At 34.2% G+C, this 20,288-nt stretch overlaps 1 protein-coding gene across 2 annotated transcripts; it reads right to left on the bottom strand.

Annotated features, from left to right (window-relative positions):
* Nucleotides 1-5,601: 5,601 nt before the first annotated feature.
* Nucleotides 5,602-17,496, bottom strand: LOC111053538. 2 transcript variants are annotated; one of them, XM_039438629.1, is made up of 3 exons: nt 17,234-17,496; nt 10,226-10,430; nt 5,602-5,817 (listed from the first exon to the last, which is right to left on the bottom strand). In XM_039438629.1, the coding sequence occupies exons 2-3, from the start codon at nt 10,428-10,430 to the stop codon at nt 5,618-5,620; spliced, it is 405 nt and encodes a 134-aa protein (XP_039294563.1). In that variant the 5' UTR covers nt 17,234-17,496; the 3' UTR covers nt 5,602-5,617. The 2 variants fall into 2 exon arrangements, with proteins under 2 accessions (XP_039294563.1, XP_039294562.1); XM_039438628.1 differs by having other exon boundaries at nt 10,226-10,437; nt 17,239-17,386.
* Nucleotides 17,497-20,288: the final 2,792 nt, after the last annotated feature.

Here is a 20,288-nt window from a genome sequence, read left to right as displayed (position 1 = left end):
CGATGCTCCAACGACAGAAAACGATTTAAAGCAACATCATGAGATTCATGAAACTTGAGTTGATTAGTGTCAACTTTGAAAGAAAGACGATCAACATATCTTCCTTCAGTATCACGCGTGTGAGTTTCAGCAAAATGTTTCTCACAAAACTCATCATCGGGACTAGGAAATTTATGATTAGGAATTTCTTCACTTTCCCAAAACTTATGAACCAAATTATTCAACGAGTACTCAGAGGTGGGACACGTCATTAATGCAGTCAATGACTGATTAAGAAGACCGGAATGATTTGGAAATTCACCCAAAATAATGTCACCAACACGGTAGGTATCACGCAAAACTAACACTCTTCACTAGATGAGACTTGACTATGATGACGTAATATTTTGTTGAATAACTGACATCCCAATAGAAGATCAATGGAACGTTGTTCATAGAACACAGGATCAGCAAGGTTTTATTCTTTCAACTCATTTTGCACTTTCAACCTGAGATAAATAGGGGGCAATTAACCAACTATTTTATTAATCACGTAAGCCTCAGCTTCTAGACGAGGGTGATTTGAGCCCTTAGGTTTCAACAAACATTTCACAACACCAGAAGAATTCCCTACACTCGAGGAATTCAAACCAGAGAAAATTTGATGACAATCATGAACAGATAAACCAAGTTTCATAACAAGATCTTTTGTGATGAAATTAGCAGTACTACCAGAATCAATCATTAAACGAACACCAATAAACGAACCAGATGAATTTTTAATAACTGCTTGAGCAGTACCTAGAACAACACTCGTTTTAGGAATTAAACTAACAATTGATGACTTATCAATAACATTATCAGTGATACCACAATGCTTAGAAGAATTTGAATTCTCAACAACATTCATAGTGCTATCAGTTTGAGTAATTGAATCAACGGATTTCGATTTCAAAGCAACTTTAGAGTTGTTATAAGTAGATTTCTGATAACGAGCAGGAGAATTCGAACGGCTATTATCACTACTACGAGGATAATGAAGTAATTTATTATGCCTTCAGCCACAATAACACAACGATTAAGACTTGCATTGGTTTACAGCGTGAAATTTGGAGAAACAATTGAAACAGACTCTCAATGATTTAATAAATTCATTCCTAGCTTTTGGATCTCTTTTCAAGAAAGCAGGACATTTGAATAACAAATGATTCATTGAGTTGCAAAGTGAGCATTTTGTTTCAGCACTATCATTTAATTCACAAGTAACTGAGCTTCAAATACAATTTAAACAAAAAAATTCAAGTGGAAAAGATTGAGGATGAAAATCTCTACAAAAAATTATCAGTAACATTTTCACCTAGAATTGAAAATAAGCTTGAAATTCGAGAAAATGTTATTATTTCAATTGCAAACTGTTGGCAACTGTTGATTCTATTGAATAAAATATTCATTATGAAGAGATAGCAGACTTCGTGTGTCTTCTGGTTATTGTCCTGTCACCAGCTGGCGTATTTCTTTGAATAATAGTAGACTGTGATGCGCGTGAACACTAGCGTCAGGTGATCAATTTTCATAACGGCAAGGAAAGTTCTGTGAGTGTGCCACACCAGATTTTTCTTATTACAAGTGCTTTCCTCAACATACGTTTAACACCAATTGATCTAGCTCTGGAATTGAGGTCCTCGTATTGTAAGGAGTGTAGATATCCATATAAAAAAACTTTAATAATTTCCATTTTCTAAATAAAACAATGATTGCTAAGATTAGTTCAGGATAAAATTCCAGACAGAATCTTCGAGGATATCCCGAGAGGTTTCTGACTTAACTATGAAGTTGACAAATCTTGTAAACTACCTATAATAGAGTTAATGTATCTTTCTAGTCACAACCTGACTTCAATTATTCGAAAGACTGTTACTGAATTCCACAAGTCCAAAATTGCTGTAATTCCAGTTAGTAACTGTTAAAATATTGGAAGAATAGCTCCAGATAAAATTGTAGTCACTTTAGAAGTTTTTTTTACTTTTAAGTATTTCGAGATTATAAAAAAAATATACCAATGAATCAATCAACTTCCAAAATAATTGAGTTATATCTATACAAAATAATAAACTAATACTCTGTAAGCTTATTAACAGAAGTGTTGTGGGCTCAATTAAATTGATTTCACCCTGTTTTATCAAGAATAAGTGTAAAGTATCATATACTGTACATTGTATCATTTTCACTTTATTAATACTAATACAAATCTATTCATTCATAGTCTCTGATGCTTTTGAGTATTTATTTATTCAAAATTATTTAATTTTGAAATAAAAATTCCTAAGTGAAAAAAAGAAAATGGTAGCTATAAGGATAACCGCTGAGTTTTGGATACTTCAAATACGACATTTGCAGTCTCCTATCATCCAGGAACAATACCCTAGAATGTTTGACACTACTTCTGAAATACTCTGTATAATAGTCTTTGTAGTATCATCCTTAAATGTACGGCGATGCGTCGATGTTTTTCACTTATCGATGTTAAGGTGAAAAAAACATTGATGTTTTGTCTTTTGATACCCATCCCTACTCATCACTGATATGAAGTGGTACTTGAGTGTCTTCAGAATGAATCAAATCCAAGAACTCAGGAGAATTACTGCTCCATTTATTCAACTTGATATGAGCACAGTTTAGAAGATTACAAAGTTGTGATTTTATTTCACAGATTTCTTCCAACGAATTAGCACCTGTGAGAAAATCGTCGTGATATATATCATCACGAATGTTGACAAGAAGGAAAGCTCTTATCAGCTACCTCGAGCTCAAACGATTCACGTGATATTTTGTCTAATTGACAAATAACCAATGAGTACAAGATATAATCAGCCAAATCAGGAACTTTCAACGATTTCAGAGTGGTAATACTATCACCTACTTTAACAAGAAAATCTTGAAGCGATTGTAACGAAGGTTTAAATGGGATTGAACTAGTTTTCAAAATCTCATTTACGTAGTAGTTAGCTAGCACCCTATCACTTTCATAACGCTTGCATAGAGTTTTCCATGCCAAATCAAAATCACTACTTATCTGAAAAGATTTTACTACTCTAGCTGCTTCGCCTTTCAACAAATTATGCAAAATATGAGATTTATGAACAGGAGAATAATATTTATCATCCACAATCAATGATGAAGAGATATTTTTGAATCTAGGCCAGTCTGAAATATCAGAGTCATCAAACGGTTTTATTTCAGTCGGAGGTAATATCATGTTCAAATGGGGAGAAAGAGAGGTTGAGGTTGAGGGTTCACTTTTCTCCTTCGGTTTCTCATTTTTAATTTGATTCAATTTATCACGAGCATTCATTATTGCACAGGATAAATTATTAATAGCGGTAAGTGATTGATATTCAGGTTCTTCAGTAGGTTCAACTTGAATAGATAATTCATTGATTTCATCTAAGAGTGCAGAATATTCTTTCACAGCATTTTCAATAGATATGCTTCTTATCAAAAATTGAGATTGAATTTTAGGATCATTGATGTCCTTCAACAAGTCATAAGCTTGTTGAACACTGCTAAACAAAGTTTCTTTCTTCTTCACACGAATAGTAAGCAAGGCTTGTGGGCTTGCCATTGTAACTAAGTAACTGATTAGATAAACAAGGAGATTTGGAAAGGAACTTTGTAACTGGATTTAACATGGATATCAGTGCATGTATCAACAAGTAACTCCACTATTAACAAATTGAAATTTAAATTGAAAAATAAATCTCTTGGAAATAGAACATATCCCAGGCCTGGTAGGACCATGTGGTGATCCCGTCCTGTCCCCAAACCTATGGATTGGGGTACAGTTAAGATTTAATTCACGAAAACATCGACAGCCCCAAAAGGAAGTCTATCAATTTGCACTAACCTTGGAACTGGCAAGGAAGTGGACTGTATATCTCGAGTGTAGAAGTTACTGGTGATATCCTGCCTTCATGTGTAGGCCTATATGATATTGTACATATATCATGAAATGGAACAAGGTAATTGCATTCAACTCAAACGCCACAGAACGAAACGTTGTTGACTTCTCGAGCACGCTTCTTGAAGTGCTGGGTTGAAAGATAAATGGTGAGGATGAAGGAGGGGTGAGGGAGAAAGGTTATCTTGCCTCTTTTGGAGAGGAGGAAGGGGAGGAAAGCACAAACTAATCAACCCACAATCAAGGCTGCCGATCCTCCATGAATCCACCACCCATATTATTATTCAATATATGATATAAATAACATTACATCACCCAAGAAATTCCCCCACGTCTTCGAACTGCCAGAACATCTGTTTATTGTTTGGTACTACTATAAGCGAGCAGTCATTGTTTGTTTACTACCAGCTAGCTCACACTCCCCCATCGGCCAGACAATCCTCCCTTTCACTTTCGCACCCCTTCTTCTCTATCTCAACAATTGACTTGTCAGTCACTTTCACTAACTCTTGACTGCAGTCTCCTATTCTAAACCTTTACTATGAAAGTTATTCTTAGTTGCCGTGGAAAGTATCCTATATTTAAAACTTGAGATAAAACCCCAATCAACTGCTACACTTGTATATTCCTAACTATGTATTTCTAAAATTAGCAAACTCTTGACATGCGGTCAATTCAAAAGCAATTACTACTAGACTAAACTACCTATAACTATTACTTGAGACAGGTATCCAGATCTGCAGGAGTCTACAAAATAAACTTATAACTATGTTGTTGTTGCCACTGGTATGCTACATAAACTACCTACAGTACCTAATAATTCAAATATTCCGTTCATACTTCAAATCAATAATAGGCTACACTGTATCTTTCACCCCATTATTTCAAAAATGAATACTGATAACCATAATTCCTAATTATCAACATAAAAATTACTTACTAATTTGCACAGAATAAAAAACACACATTTCTCTAAAATGACTAATCAATTCTAATCGCCACATCAACTATTTATATCCAACCTACTTCATGTGATCATCCCTATATCTCGTAATTATTGCAACTATATGATTACTTGATAACCCACTTACTAATTCAGTTTTTGATTTCTTAATGAACTTCCAGTTTGAATGAATAACAATCTATTTCTAACTTCAAAAATTTCCAATTATAACCATTAAGAAACTCACATCTACTTTCCCATTTTTAGTTTATATCCCCCTGATTTTCATAGATCTCCCAAGAATTAAAATAAAATAATAATAAACAATGATAAATCGAATAGTAATTCGTGCCTTATTATGGTATAATCCCAGGTTACTCTTGACAGTATTTGCCTCATGTTGATGAGCCAACTTTGTCTAGATCTACACTTACTGATTGCTTAATATATGGTGACTTTGAAATTTAAATAGTAATATGAAAATTTGATAATATAAAATTTGAAATTTATAACCCAGGCGCCACATTAATTACTAGGGAACGACCCTCAAAATTTGAATAAACAACTACCACAGCATAACTCTTTAGCAGAGACACGAATTTATTTGAACTATATAAAAACAATGTACATCACTTTAATAAAGACGCAGTCCAGCAATCAATAAATGAGGAGCTATACATCTTTCCCAACTATATTGCTTCACAACATGATTAAAACAACACAAAATTCACAATTATTTATTTTCGCTTGAAGACTGGGCAGTAGGAAACTACTGTTCTGAGAGTGCATGCCTTTTTACAGCAACTGTGGACTATTTCGTCGCGTCGACTTCTCCTGAAAATATCGACTTTTTTCTCGATCTCCTCCGAGTTCAACTCACTATCGTCGTCCTTGTTCAGAAGTAACCATTCTTCCTCATCCAACAGTACCAGTTCTCCTGTTGTCAACAGAAAAAAAACACGTTTTTTGAAACAGTTTTTATAAATTGAAATTGACAATTTGAAATTCACTCACTAGAAACAGACATATTAAGGAATTCTTCAATCATATTTATTTATTTATTTTGAGATACATATGTGAGCACAAGGATTATAGTCCCTTAATATTAGGGTTATGAATAGAGTAGATATTGTCAATTTTGCATGTGATTCATTTTAAAAACCAAACTGTGTTTGGAATTTATTGAGATATTGCATTTTTCAAATGCCAATGAATTAATATTATTATTATTAAACGAAAATCCCAATTAAATGCTGTAAATCTTAAGTTTAATGCTATTATCTGTTCTGATTAAATTTGCATTATTATGTAGTGTTATTATGCAATGAGTCTTGCAATTGGGACCTAGCAATACATTGTCATTTGTGATAAAGAATCAACAAATCACCCGAAGACTTCTGCTACTGCAAATATTGACAACAGGGTAAACAGCTAGATGAAAATTCGATGAACGCTACTTTAAGGCTGTGCAAAGGCTGAAAATAAACTTTTTACTCGTGATATTTTTCGAAGTTTTTTGATTTGTATATCATCAAGCTATCAAAATGAAAAAGTTTTCTTGGGAAAACATTTTTTTCTGAACATTACTTTTTGAGATATGAGCGCCTGAATTTTAAATTTTTGGGACAGAACATTTCAAATTCGGTACGATATTGTTGATATAGTAAAACCAAAATTTTCTGAAAATATCAATTTTTAAGATAGTTATTCAATTTACTAAAAATAACCAGAAATAACTTTCAGTTGAGTTATTTTTAGTGAATTGAATAACTTTTCCAAAAATTGATATTTTCAGAAAATTATTGTTTTACCAAATCAACAATACCATGAAGAATCCATCCTCTAAATCACATGGATTTATATCGTACCGAATTTGAAATGTTCTGTCCCAAAAATGCAAACTTCAGTCGCTCATATCTCAAAAAGTAATGATCGGAGAAAAATGTTTTCCCGAGAAAACTTTTTCATTTTGATAGCTTGAAGATAGACAAATCGTATAACTTTGGAAAATATCATGAGTAAAAAGTTTATTTTTAGCCTTTGCACAGCCTTATTAACAAACAATATAATGTCCGGGCTGACAATAGTTATTTGTGCAACTAGTGCGCAAAGTGACAGTTTGCTGCACCGAAAGAAAACGTTTACGCCCGAGCCGTAGGCGAGGGCGGAATGGTTTCTTGAGTGCAGCAAACGAACTTTGCGCACGTATTTCACATTAAATTTTTCCTACAGTTACCATTGAATATGAAAAGTGGATAATTATGGGTAAAATTGCCTGAATAATGTAGTAGTGTTTGAATGGCGAGGCAGCTGTGTGGTGTGTGCTGTGGTGGCACTGTGCTGTTGCTGTCCTTGGTTATAATATATAATAGTAATAATTAGCGCGTTGTGCTTCGTTTCACCTCTGCTCACTATAGCAGCCACAGCAGTCACTGATACCAACTTAATTTTGATTTTGCTGCACTGGTGCTCCATATAACCTACTAACTATTTTGCGTTGTCATGCTGCAAATCTGGAGTACGCAAAGTACTCACTTTGCGCACTAGTGCGGAAAAGTGATTCTTTGCAGCCTGCAATCAGTGCACAAATGGTCACTTTTCAGGGTATCTGTAGGAAAATAATATTTGCATAGTGGCGCTCATCGAATTTTCATCTAGCTGTTTACCCTATTGTCAATATTTGCAGTGGCAGAAGTGTTCGGGGTGATTTACAGCATTTAAATGGGATTTTCGTTTAATAATAATAATTAACCAAACTATAGTTTTGTTGCTCAAGGCAACATCCTCAGTGGTTGGCTAAACTCGAAAAAAAATCGGAGAAATCCGTAATTCCTCCAGAACTCCTCAGTTTGATTTGGCAGGCATAAGTAGTACTCAAAGGAGTATAAGGAGAATAAGCTATAAATTCAGGAAAATAATTCGAAAAACTCAAAATTGTGCTCAAAGTCTGAGCTTTTCTGAATTTTTCCAGCTTTTTTCAACAAGTAATCTACATAAGATATTCAAGTTTGGTACACAGATACTCAGGTCCTTTCCGCTAATTAGGCCTATACATAAAAAATATTCCTTTCACCAACGTTTTCCCGTGTTTTCTAACCTTTTTTAGAGTTAATTGCCTGAAAATTCTCAACTTGATTCACAATTGTAGCTGAGGTATTTGAGATGCTCGTTCAGCGGGCTTCCACTACTTTTTACTTTCCTTGCCCTATTACCATAGGTAAGGAAAGTATTGCTCTGTAAAAATTCCAGGAGCTCCGCCCCATCTATGCAAAGTTTGATTTAAGATTCTCAGGCTTCATAATACAATTTAAACAAAAATTTCAAGTGGAAAAGATTCAGCATGAAAATCTCTACAATTAATGTTCAGTAACATTTTCACCTAAAATTTAAAATAAGCTCGAAATTCGAGAAAATGTTATTATTTCAATCGCAAACTGTTGATTCTATTGAATCATTCACTATGAAGAGATAGCAGACTTCGTGCGTTATTGTCCTGTCACCAGCTGGCTTAGATCTTTGAATAGTAGACTTGAGATGCGCGTGAACACTAGCGTCAGGTGATCAATTTTCATAACGGCAAGGAAAGTTGTGTGAGTACGCCACACCAGATTTTTTTATTGTTGTCTATTCTCTGATTCTTCCAAATACTGTAAATGTAAAACAAGGGCTAGATATCACGAAATCTGCAATAATTCTCAAATGAGAACTGTATTTTTTTACGAGTTGCGGTATTATCCTGTTAAATTATTTATTCAAGAACTGATCTACAAAATATATTCAAGTTTGGTAAATATATACGCAGATCCTCTCATATCTATAAATCTACGAGAACTGCTACTGTCAGGTCCACGTTATAATGGCAGTGTTTGATTTTAGCAATGGTTTTGCTATCCTTGTCTATCATTCAACAAAGCGGATATCGCTGTCTCTTTCTCGCTTTGCTCTGTTGCCAGATCGTTGAATTGATAATCAATTAACAAAATATTTCATCTTAATTATGAACATACATTATGAAATTAATGAAAAATGTAATTTATTGCCTAATAAAATAAGGTAATAAATTGTAGATTATAAACGGGAATGAACAGTTAATATGGTACATCAATAAACCTGTATCAGCTACCGTCTATAGAAGGCATTGACAAGACAGAGGATTTTTATTTCAAATTCAAATTTATTTTCAAATTTATTCAAGTAAGTTACAATACATTCTGGTTCATACACGAATCTATAATAAATTACAGTACAACAGCCAATTATGCAACAAATTTCACATATTATGAAAACTTATTGGCAACATTGTTCTACTATCTTTCTCTACTGCCATTATAACGTGGACCTCACTATAGAACTACGTCAAAAATATCAAGTACTGGCCGTCAGGCTCGCTTCGCTCGTCATATCCGTCTAGCAAGGGGGCTCCGCCACTACCTCCGTAAACAAAGCCGTAGTGCATTCGTGTTACGTCAGCACAGGTGGGGCTCCTACACCAATAAAAATTCGTTGGTTTCAGCTGATCTATATCAGCTAGAGTTTTTATTGGTGTAGGAGCCCTACCTGTGCTGACGCCACACGAACGCACTACGGCTTTGTTTAAGGAGGTAGTGGCTCCGCCCCCTGGACCACCCACTGGATCGTCCAAGAATGAGATAAGCAGGCTCGCTTCGCTCACCTGCATTTTTCATTTCAGAATTTTTAACATATGTTAGGACGATCCAGTTGGAGGTCCAGACTAAATGTCTGGCTAAACGGATATGGCGAGCGAAGCGAGCCAGACTGCTAGTAATATAATATTCCCAGGAATAGCTCTGATTGAAGTAGCAGTGCCCAATCAATTTTTCCGCGATAAATCAGGAACTTCTAAATAGGTATTTAGGAGGTACTGGATAAATTGGTATTTAGGAGGTCCTGGATAAATGCATTTCAATCTTCAACTTGGTGCCAACCTAACAAAGTCAACTCAACTTAATGCCAACCTGACAAAATTATTAATTTAGTTGCCAGTTAACAACTGTTTCGAAGAGGTACTCTATCTAGATTACAGTTCTATATTAACATATGGTATGGACATTTCAATTATAATTTTAAGGTATTGGAATAAGAAGAATATACATGCTAAAAGACGAACTTTAAACCCTTAAAAACCACCCTTAGAGTTAAAATATCGCCAAAAGATTTCTTAGTGCGCCTCTAAAGGGCCAACTGAACATACCTACCAAATTTGAACGTTTTTGGTCCGGTAGATTTTTTAGTTCTGCGAGTGAGTGAGTGAGTCAGTCAGTCAGTGAGTGAGTGCCATTTCGCTTTTATATATATAGATTAAAAATACGGATTGCTTTGTTTACCTAGAACAGATTTGTTTTCGACTGCATCACTGTGACTGCACACCAAAGACATGAGCTTGTAGAGATGGTTTCCACATGACCTGAACTTGTATTCACCGGAAGCAAACACTTCTCTGCTGATGTCGAGATGCCCCAAAGCTGGACTGGCCGATACCATTCCATTGCAGGAAATCAATGCAAGAACTAGTAATGTGGCTGTCAACATCTGCAAAAATCACCAAAATTTATTTATTTATTAGAACAGTCACAAACACGATATTTGGAAAGAGAAACAGGCAATTGCCCAAAACTTCTTCAATTTCTTGATTTTGGCACATAAATAGTCCAAAGTGAGGTTAAGTTTAAAATTTCTGTTTTCACCAAAGATTAACACTCAGAGAATACGTATTCGAGATATGACTGATGAATTTTGAATTTCGAAGGGTTGATAAGAGCCAGAAATAACACTAAACAATCCGAAAGTTTCAATAATATTGAAATAAACTTGAAAATTTTTAGCAGAAAATTTAAAACTACTATCACTGCAACTATTAGCTGATTTTTTTGAATTACTAGAAGTAATAACTATAGTCAACCGCAGGTAAATAGTTCGATCGACGGTTGAGTACCTCCTCATCCCCTCGCACACATAGACGTTGCCAATTCGTCAGGTGTATCATAAACATATTAATTGAATCCCATTTATAATCAGCTGTAGCCAACGTCGATCAACTCTTATTTGGCAACATTGCACTCATCCGTTCCAATTTCCATCAGACTATTTTCGTGCGGTTGACTATTATAGTAAATCCCTCAAGATGAAGAACCCGCTCGGAATACTATAATATGTGAATATTTCCTATTGTAGTGATAATAATGTGAAATTTTTCTTCTATGTTTGGTTTTGAAGCATCTAAATTTAAAAAATTACTTTGTGAAAATAATTAAGAACTGAAAATTTTGTGAAGTGAACAACAACTACAAGACTTAACCGATTTCGGACTACGTGTAACCTTTTCTGAATTTGGGAGAAGAATAGCACAAGGTTACCTTATTTTTTCTCTCCCTATCATTTTGGATGATGTACTTGTTGTATCAATCAATGAAGAATAAAGAATGCAACTGATAACTTGTCATTGTAATTATGTTTTTGGGACGAATAGAGATTTGATTTGATTCAATACTTGTTTCGGCTGGACACGTTAAGCCGTCGGTCCCGGCTGCCTAAAAAGCAGTCGTTAGGTCATGTCAGAGGCCCTGAAATTGATCAGTTGCGACCTGAAAACTCTGACACCAGACCTGAGCCAGCCAGGTCACTCGATATTATTATTATTCAATACTAAACTACTACGGTATTAATACTATAATATACCCAATAGTATAACTCTTATAGGCTATTGAAGGATATGATATTCAAACATGATTTTTAAATAATATCGATCAACTCCCGACTTCTGATTTCAGTTAGAAGCTCCCGCATGCTCAGTTTAAAACGCCCATTCTATGATATAAAGTGCAGGTGTATTCTATGTATATTTTTGAATAAATATAACGGCAATCAGACTCAGGGTAATGAGGGCACATTCAATATTCAAAAATTTCTGACAAGCTCTATCAGGGCACAAAACTAAACTGTATACTACTGTTTATAGCTATAGTAAGAAGAATTTAGGTTTTCACTATAGTGAGGTCCACTTTATAATGGCAGTAGAGAAAGATAGAAAAATAGCATTGCCGAATCTCTGCCTTGCCACTGCCTCCTATAGAAGATATCTTATACCGGTATATTTGATGTGATATTAACTGACCATTCTTGTTCAAAGCAATCAATTATATTTTATTCGTCGAGAAGTATATTTTTCAATGATCAAATAATGAATATTCAAAGTTGAGATTGAATATTCTGTTGATTAATTATATTTCTACAAGATCTGGCAACGTTGCAGAGCTAGTGAAGGATAGCGTTGTCTGCTTTGTCGAATGATAGACAAGGTAAGCAACACCAAAGTTAATCAAGTACTGCAATTTTAACTTGAACCTCACTAGAATATAGAGATGATTTTCAGTTACACTTTTGCTTTCAAGTTAATTATATTCAAAAACGTCTATCGCTTGGTAAAGACTGAGTTCACAGTAATGCAGGTTTCGTTTCCTTTTTTCCCCCGTTCACAATGGTACCAATGAAATGGTATAATATCTCATTTCCTCTATATTCCTAAATATGGCACCTATTATTATTTAGCGTATGGCAGATATACGACACATATATATGTAGCTTATAAGTTCCAAATGCTCATTATACACAAAATATTTCCAATCTCTTTGAGCTTTTAGAGCCTGTGAATGATTGAAAGTGAATATGAAAATTGCAAAATCATTAAAATAAATTAATTTCTCCCATTGAAAGTATTCGACTGTCAATATTGTAGAACCGTTTCATAATGAAATAAAAGAAGCCATGATCCTGTATCAAATAAAACTGTAGAATTTGACAATATATGAGTGTTTTTATTCCATTGAAAGTACTCTCAAATAACGGTACTTTCAAATACCTGTACTCTGTACTTGAAAAATATTATATGAATATTATTTATGTTACTCATGCAACGAGAAAGTATCTTGTAATATTTTGTGAAGATTGTTGATTAGATCATACTCCACAAACTCACCTATCTTACCTGTTTTAGTTTTAGGAAAACTAAGGGCCGGTTGCACAAAAGCCGGTTAAATTTTAATCCTGATTAATTTCACGAGAACCAATCAGAGAAGCCGTCTTTCCAAGAAGGTCTTCTCTGATTGGTTCTCATGAAATTAAGAAGACCTTCTTGAAAAGACGGCTTCTCTGATTGGTTCTCATAAAATTAATCACGGTTAAATTTTAACAGACTTTGTGAAACCGGGCCTAAATCCAACAATTTTCCAATAAATTCAGCAACTCAAGTGGAAAGTTGTGTAGGAAGCTAATGATGTTGATGTTCTTATGATGATTCCAATGATGATGACAGTTGAGAGGAATTTTTAATTTTCCTGTCAGAAAAGCGTTTACATACATGACTGCCTCCAATACACACGTTAAATGAAGCTATTTTTTGTGGAGGTCGTATATTTATTACATGTAAAACAAGGATATGATATGCCGATCAATTTTCTATTCCAGCTCAATATTATCATAGAGAAAAAAATATGCTCAACTTCATTCATATGGCCCAATATCATAGAGAAACAATAGCATAAAGTAGATATCCCATGGTATGGGGCGTTTATGTGGCAACTTTTACTGTTATTTCAAGCCGATTACTGTCGATTATTGTCGATTTGTACTGTTTTGTTGAGGTGAGAGTGTATGAACGGCACAATATGAGAGACTACCAGCGTCACACAGCTTCTTAGGAAAGAAATGCGTGGACTATCGGCTTGAGATAACAGTAAAAGTTGCGACATAAACGCCCTATACCATGGGATATATACTTATGCTATTTTTTTCTCTATGATATTATTTTGAGCTATCTTGTGTGGAGGACGTAAAATTATACCAGAGAAAACGGATACTCAAAGATAAACAGAGAAACGAATAAAAGATTAATTGACAATGGTGTAACAACCGAAACCTGTCTTTCCAACTTTCAATAAAATCTGTGATTTTTGACAATTTCAGTCTTTTCATTTGATAAGAACAAAATATTGTTAATTCTATGACAATACTTTTAAAACGAGGATATAATAAGACCGATCAATGTTTTATTACAGTTTAATATTTTTCTTGCATGGCAAATGATGTATTCAACATCAAGGTTCGCGTAAAACTCCTTTGATATGAATCATAATTCGATTCATTTTCTTGTTTAAGTTTGTAGTGTGTATATTGATGTTGCGGAACTTTTCTATAAGAGAGACTTGAGATGTTGTCAAAAAATCCACATTGGATTCTTCCAAATATTTGGACTTCGGATTTTTCGACAATATCTTAAGACTCCTCAATCATTTTTTTGTTGATCTATTGATGCAATTGTAGGCTACACAATTCATTGAAACAATATTGAGGGAGAAACTCAAGGAACTACAGCACAAAACTGTAATGATATAGAAATCATCAAGTATCACTTTGATAACGATTCTGGCTCTAAAAAATATTGAAAGACTGTTAATTCTAGAACAACTAGGCCTATTTAGGCTAACATAGCAATTATCTCCCTGTATCTCCGTATAATGACAGTGGAGAAAGATAGTAGAACAACGTTGCCGATCCTCTGTCTTGGCAATGCCTTCTGTAGACGGTAGCTGATACAGGCTTATTGATGTACCTATATTAACTGTTCATTCTCGTTTAAAACTATCAATTATATTTTATTAAGCAAGAAATTATATTTTTCAATAATTTGAAAATGAATTTTCATGATTGAGATAAAATATTTGGCTAATGAATTATTAACTCTACTCTCAGACGATCTGGCAACAGAGCAAAGCGAGGAAGAGATAGCGCTATCCGTTTTGTTGAACGATAGACAAGGATAGCAATACCATTGCTAATTAAACACTGTCATTGTTATAACAGTGTCCTGACTATAGTTCGAAAATCCAAGTTTGGATCGAATTCATCTACTTCCCTTAACTATCATAAGATATTTAGTTATATGATTACGGCCTTATTGAGAAAGATTAAGTGCCGGTTGCACAAAAGCCGGTTAAATTATAACCGTGATTAATTCCACGAGAACCAATCAGAAAAGCCGTCTTTTTAAAAACGCCTGATTGGTTCTCGTGGAATAATCACGGTTAAAATTTAACCGGCTTTTGTGTAACCGGCACTAAGTAATTTTGTTATTTTTAGAGCATCTTTTGAACATTGCCAATATTTTCCACGCTTGAAATTCCAAGTTTGGATCGAATTTATTCACTTCCCATTACAATCAAAATCTATTTAGTTACGTGATTAGTATATATTTGAATTCCGTACTATGATAAGCTGAGAATGTCACGAGCGTAAACTAGCCTTGAATTCATATTATCACAAAGTTATTCTCTATGATAATATGATATTATACTTGTAAAAGGTTCATTGAGAAGACCAAGGCAAACGAAAGGACATCATAACCGTTTCAAAACAGTTTTTTCGGACTACCTGACACAATTTATTTTGTATTATTATTTAAAATCAATAGAGAATAGAATAGAAACTTCATTTGTCACAGAAACACAGACAATACGGTTTGATATACAAACAAATTCGAATAAAAATAAAAGGTAGAATAATTTTGTCGAGGTATAAATATATTATTCAACTAAACAATCTGAACAAATTGAATATCAATCTAATTAAATTCAAACCGGTTTCGGGTTTTCTGACGATTTAGGCTACACTGAGAGTTGAGTATAAGAGAGGCCTGACTACGCCCTAACTTCGCTCTCTAGGAAAAATAAAGACAGAAATTCTATTCTGTTCTACACTAAAAACAGATATAGTGTGGGATTCATTCATATTAAGGTGGAATGAAAGAGAATTTTTGTCAGTTTCACATAATTTATTTAAGCCAAACTTTAGAATAGTTACAATACACTTAAAGCATCATCCGAATTGCGTGATTGAAGCTGGATTTGCACACAATAGTGAAAGTTGACAGTGAAAATATGATTTCCATAAGTTTCAATGGGACTATCCACAGTCACTCATTAGAATAGTCCAATTAAAACTCGTGGAAATCATATTTTCACTGTCGCTGTTGTATGCGAATCCAGCTTCTAAGTGCATTGAAACTGTTCTAAAGTTTGGCTTGAATAAATTATGTGAAACTGACGACAACATTCTATTTCATTCCACCTTAATATGAATGAAACCCACAATATATCTGTTTCTGATGTAGAATAGAATAGTCTGTCTTTATTTTTCTTAGAGAGCGAAGTTAGGGCGCAGTCAGGCCTCTCTCATACTCACTATAACTTGTAAGAACCGCCGAAACTGGTCTCGTAATCCAATGATATGATTTGTTCGAATTCTATTAGACTGATTCAATTCAATTAGATGAATCCTATTATATGAAGCGAGCAATTTCTGTATTTATATATCTGGTTATTTTTATATCTGGCTATTTTTATATCTGGTTATTTATGTTTAACGGATCTCGAAAACGGCTCTAACGATTTTCACGAAATTTGGAACATAGTAGGTTTATGATATAAAGATTCGATTACACAAGGTCTTATCCTTGAGAAAACTCGCTGAACGACATTGAAAGGATAATTACTCATCCTTAGCTGAAACAGCTGTGGATAGTAAAAAAGTGAGTGAGCGAGTGAGTATGTGAAAAATCAAAATATCGCATCCCCGAAATTCATAAGATGACGTATAGCCAGCTGTGAAGTATAAACACGATCATTTTAGAGAATTGTGTTCTGTTTATCAATAAATAAAAATAACGAGCGAAGCTCGGTGTCCCGATATTAATATATTATACGTTGATAATACTTCTTTTTTTATTCGAATTTGTTTGTATTTCAAGCTGTATTATTTGTGTTTCTGTGACAAATAAAAACATTTTCTAGAGTTCAAATGAATCATGATTTGAGAAATGAAATTTATTTGGGTCGTGTCATCGGAGAACATAAACTTGATTTATAACGTTTTAAACAAACTGAGTCTCTTCGAAAACTCTTCAGTAACTTAGATATTGTCAAATTTCACTGAAAATTTATTAAAAACTTTAAAACAGAACCATGGTTTCACGCAGTTAACCAACGCATCATCAGCTGTACTATGCGTTGGTTAACTACGTGAAACCATGGTTCTGTTTTAAAGTTTTTAATAAATTTTCAGTGAAATTTGACAATATCTTTGTTTTCTTATTATGGAGAGATTTCTCAACATCACCATCAATTCTACTAATTTTATCTTCAGTAACTGACAACTGAACTTAAAAAAAGATAAAACAATTTGCTATTTGGTATGATAATTTATTTTATATAGATGTTGTTGAAATTGCAGCGAAATAGAAGCATCAATGAAAAATAATATTTGGAAATGAAAATGATTTATACCTTTTCAAACTGAGCCTCTGAAAACTATTTGATAAAGTGAGAACTGTCCGGGAGGTGTTGATAACTTTCTGCAGCGCTCAAACACTACACTACAATCTTCATTACCAGACTGAGATTCGGAAATACTCGACTTATAGTATCATTACTTGAAAAAAAAGCGTTACAATCATCAGATCATTGGTCATCACGTACACAAATACCGCTGTGCACTTGTGTTAGTGAGTGATCCATGCTTTAATGGCAGTATTTGATCAACATTGGTGTTGCTATCCTTGTCTATCATTCGACAAAGCAGATAGCGCTACCCTTATCTGGCCCCGCAAGGTTGCCAGATCGGTTCTTAACAATGAAGAAATATAATTAATCAATAATTGATACATTATTCAATAATTAAAAATATATATATTTTCTCAACCAATCGATCATCTTTAACAAGAATGAACAATCAATATTAGGTCTACATCAAATACACCAGTATCAGCTATCCTCTAAGGCAGGCAGTGGCAAAGCAGAGAATCGGCAACACTGTCCTACTATCTCTCTCCACTGCCATTTTAACGTGGACCTCACTATAGTGTACACTCACACACGCTCACACCGATAGTGGATAACTTGTGTTGGTGTGCACTCACACCAATACAATTGATTATAGAAGGTTATCATACAGCATGGGAACAAGCCAACTGATTATACAAATTAATTAATTATTCTAATTATAGCTCCGTAACCAATTAATCATTGTTAATTCGAGTATTGTAAGGAAGAAAACAATAGTATATTCATTAGTTGTTATTCTGCAATTGGATGAAATAAAGAAAGGTTAAAAATTTTTTCGGAAATTTTCAAACTGTTTTTGTTTGGGATAAACCATCTAGCGTTGGTATCACACACACACACACACACACACACACACACACACACACACACACACACACACACACACACACACACACACACACACATGCCGAGGTTCTTCTTCTTCTTCTTCTTCGTTTTCTTCTTATCCTTCTTCTCCTACTTTCCAAGCTGATGGGAAATTTTTATGAGTAATTTCTGCATATAGAGATAGCCTCTCTCATTGTCACCTTATTCTCATTAATCTTCATCTCTCTTCTTCTTATTTTCCACTTCTTCTTTTCTTCTTTACCTCTTCTTCTTTTCCTCCAATCTTTTCTTTTTTCTTCTTCTTCTTCTTCCCCATCTTCTTCTCTTCTTCTTCTTCTACTTCAACACCAACCCCTTCTTCTTCTTCTTCTTCTTCTTCCCCATCTTCTTTTCTTCTTCTTCTTCACCACTTCCTTCTACTTGTTCTTGTTCTTCTTCATCTTCTTCTTGTTCTTCTTGTTCTTCTTCTTCTTCTTCTTGTTCTTCTTCTTCTTCTTCTTCTTCTTCTACTTCTTCTTCTTCTTCTTCTTCTACTTCTTCTTCTCCTTCTCGCTGTGTAACTCGATGATATATATGATGGGGAAATCCCTGTACGAGTTATTTGTGCAGAAAAATATTTCAAAGTTATTGACATTTATTGTGATTAGCGTTGATAGGCTCTATCGATCATCCCATTATACTCTTTGAGTAATGAAAGCTATTAATACATTGATAAAAAATTAATTTCAGTTGAATTCTATTGTTTTATTATTTGACAGCTGCCAATCTGTCTAAAATGAAGATAATGGTAACCATCGGTACCATTCACGCTGGAGAAGAACGTGTGTACTTCAGCAACACAGATGACAATTATTTGAGAAACGTTCCTCCTACATGGAAGATGAACTCTTCAACCAATTACAATTTACCAATTATAATCAGAGAAAAGGAGAGTAAGTATTACGGATTTCACGAACGAGTTGACTCGATTTCGAATTCGATTTCAATTAGCCCGTACAGAGAAAACTTAGATTCTATAGTGAGGTCCACGTTATAATGGCATTGGAGAAAGATATGACAAAAATGTTCCTGATCCTCAGTCTTGTCAATGCCTTCTAAAGACGGTAGCTGATACAGGCTTATTGATGTAATATTAACTGTTCATTCTCATTAAAAATAATCAATTATATTTTATTAAGCAAGAAATTATATTTCTCTATTATTATATCATGAATTTTCATGATGAAGATGAAATACTTAGTTCTAATTATTAATTCTACATTGTTGAAAGACGATCAGGCAACAGAGCAAAGCGAGAAAGAGATAGCGCTATCTGCTTTGTTGAATGATAGACAAGGATAGCAATACCACTGCTAATCAAACACTGCCATTATAACGTGGACCTCACCATAGTAGGATGTATTGGTTGATGGGAAGGAATTCAAGCTTATCACCCTTCAATAATATTCTAATAATATATAAACAAATACTGAAGCCTTTCTGGTTGTGGAGCAGAGCAATATTGGCATCATCCAAAGATTCCAAAACAAGTTTCTGTGAAATGCTGTCAATGCTCCATATTTCATCAGGAACTCCGACCTTCATAGAGACCTCCAGGTGGAGACAGTCAAGGAGATGATTGTAAAAACAGCAAGGACCTATGAAGAGGCTCTACATGACCACCAATATGTTGAGGCAATCCAGCTTTTGGACAACTCAACATTGACGAGGAGATTGAGAAGGAAGAAGCCAACAGATCTGGTGTAAACCTCCAGGAGTGCTTAGTGAAACAGGAAAAAATTAATATATTAGTTTAGTGCAGTGATTATTAATGAGATAAACTGAAACAAGGAGAAGATATGACAAGAATATTCTCGTGCAATAACTTGAGGTATTAATTCAGGATAGAAAAAAATGATCGTTAGTCCTAGTACTAGTATCAGTTATATATTATTCAATTAAAAAAAAATATATTCATAGTCTAGTTGACTTATGCTACGGTGATATCCACATTATAATGGCAGTTGAGAAAGATAAGAGAACAGCGTTCCCATTCTCTGACTTGCCACTGCCTTCTATACAGGATAGCTGATACAGGTTTATTGATGTAATATAAACTGTTCATTCTCGTTTAAAATATCAATTATATTTGACCGAGCGAAGTGAGGTCTAAGGTTCAAGTTGACGGTTT

Source organism: Nilaparvata lugens, chromosome 12 (assembly GCF_014356525.2).
Source record: "Nilaparvata lugens isolate BPH chromosome 12, ASM1435652v1, whole genome shotgun sequence".
Lineage (NCBI taxonomy): Eukaryota > Metazoa > Arthropoda > Insecta > Hemiptera > Delphacidae > Nilaparvata > Nilaparvata lugens.
The sequence above is the reverse complement of the archived record's forward strand: the minus strand, read 5'-3'. Positions and strand labels throughout refer to the sequence as shown.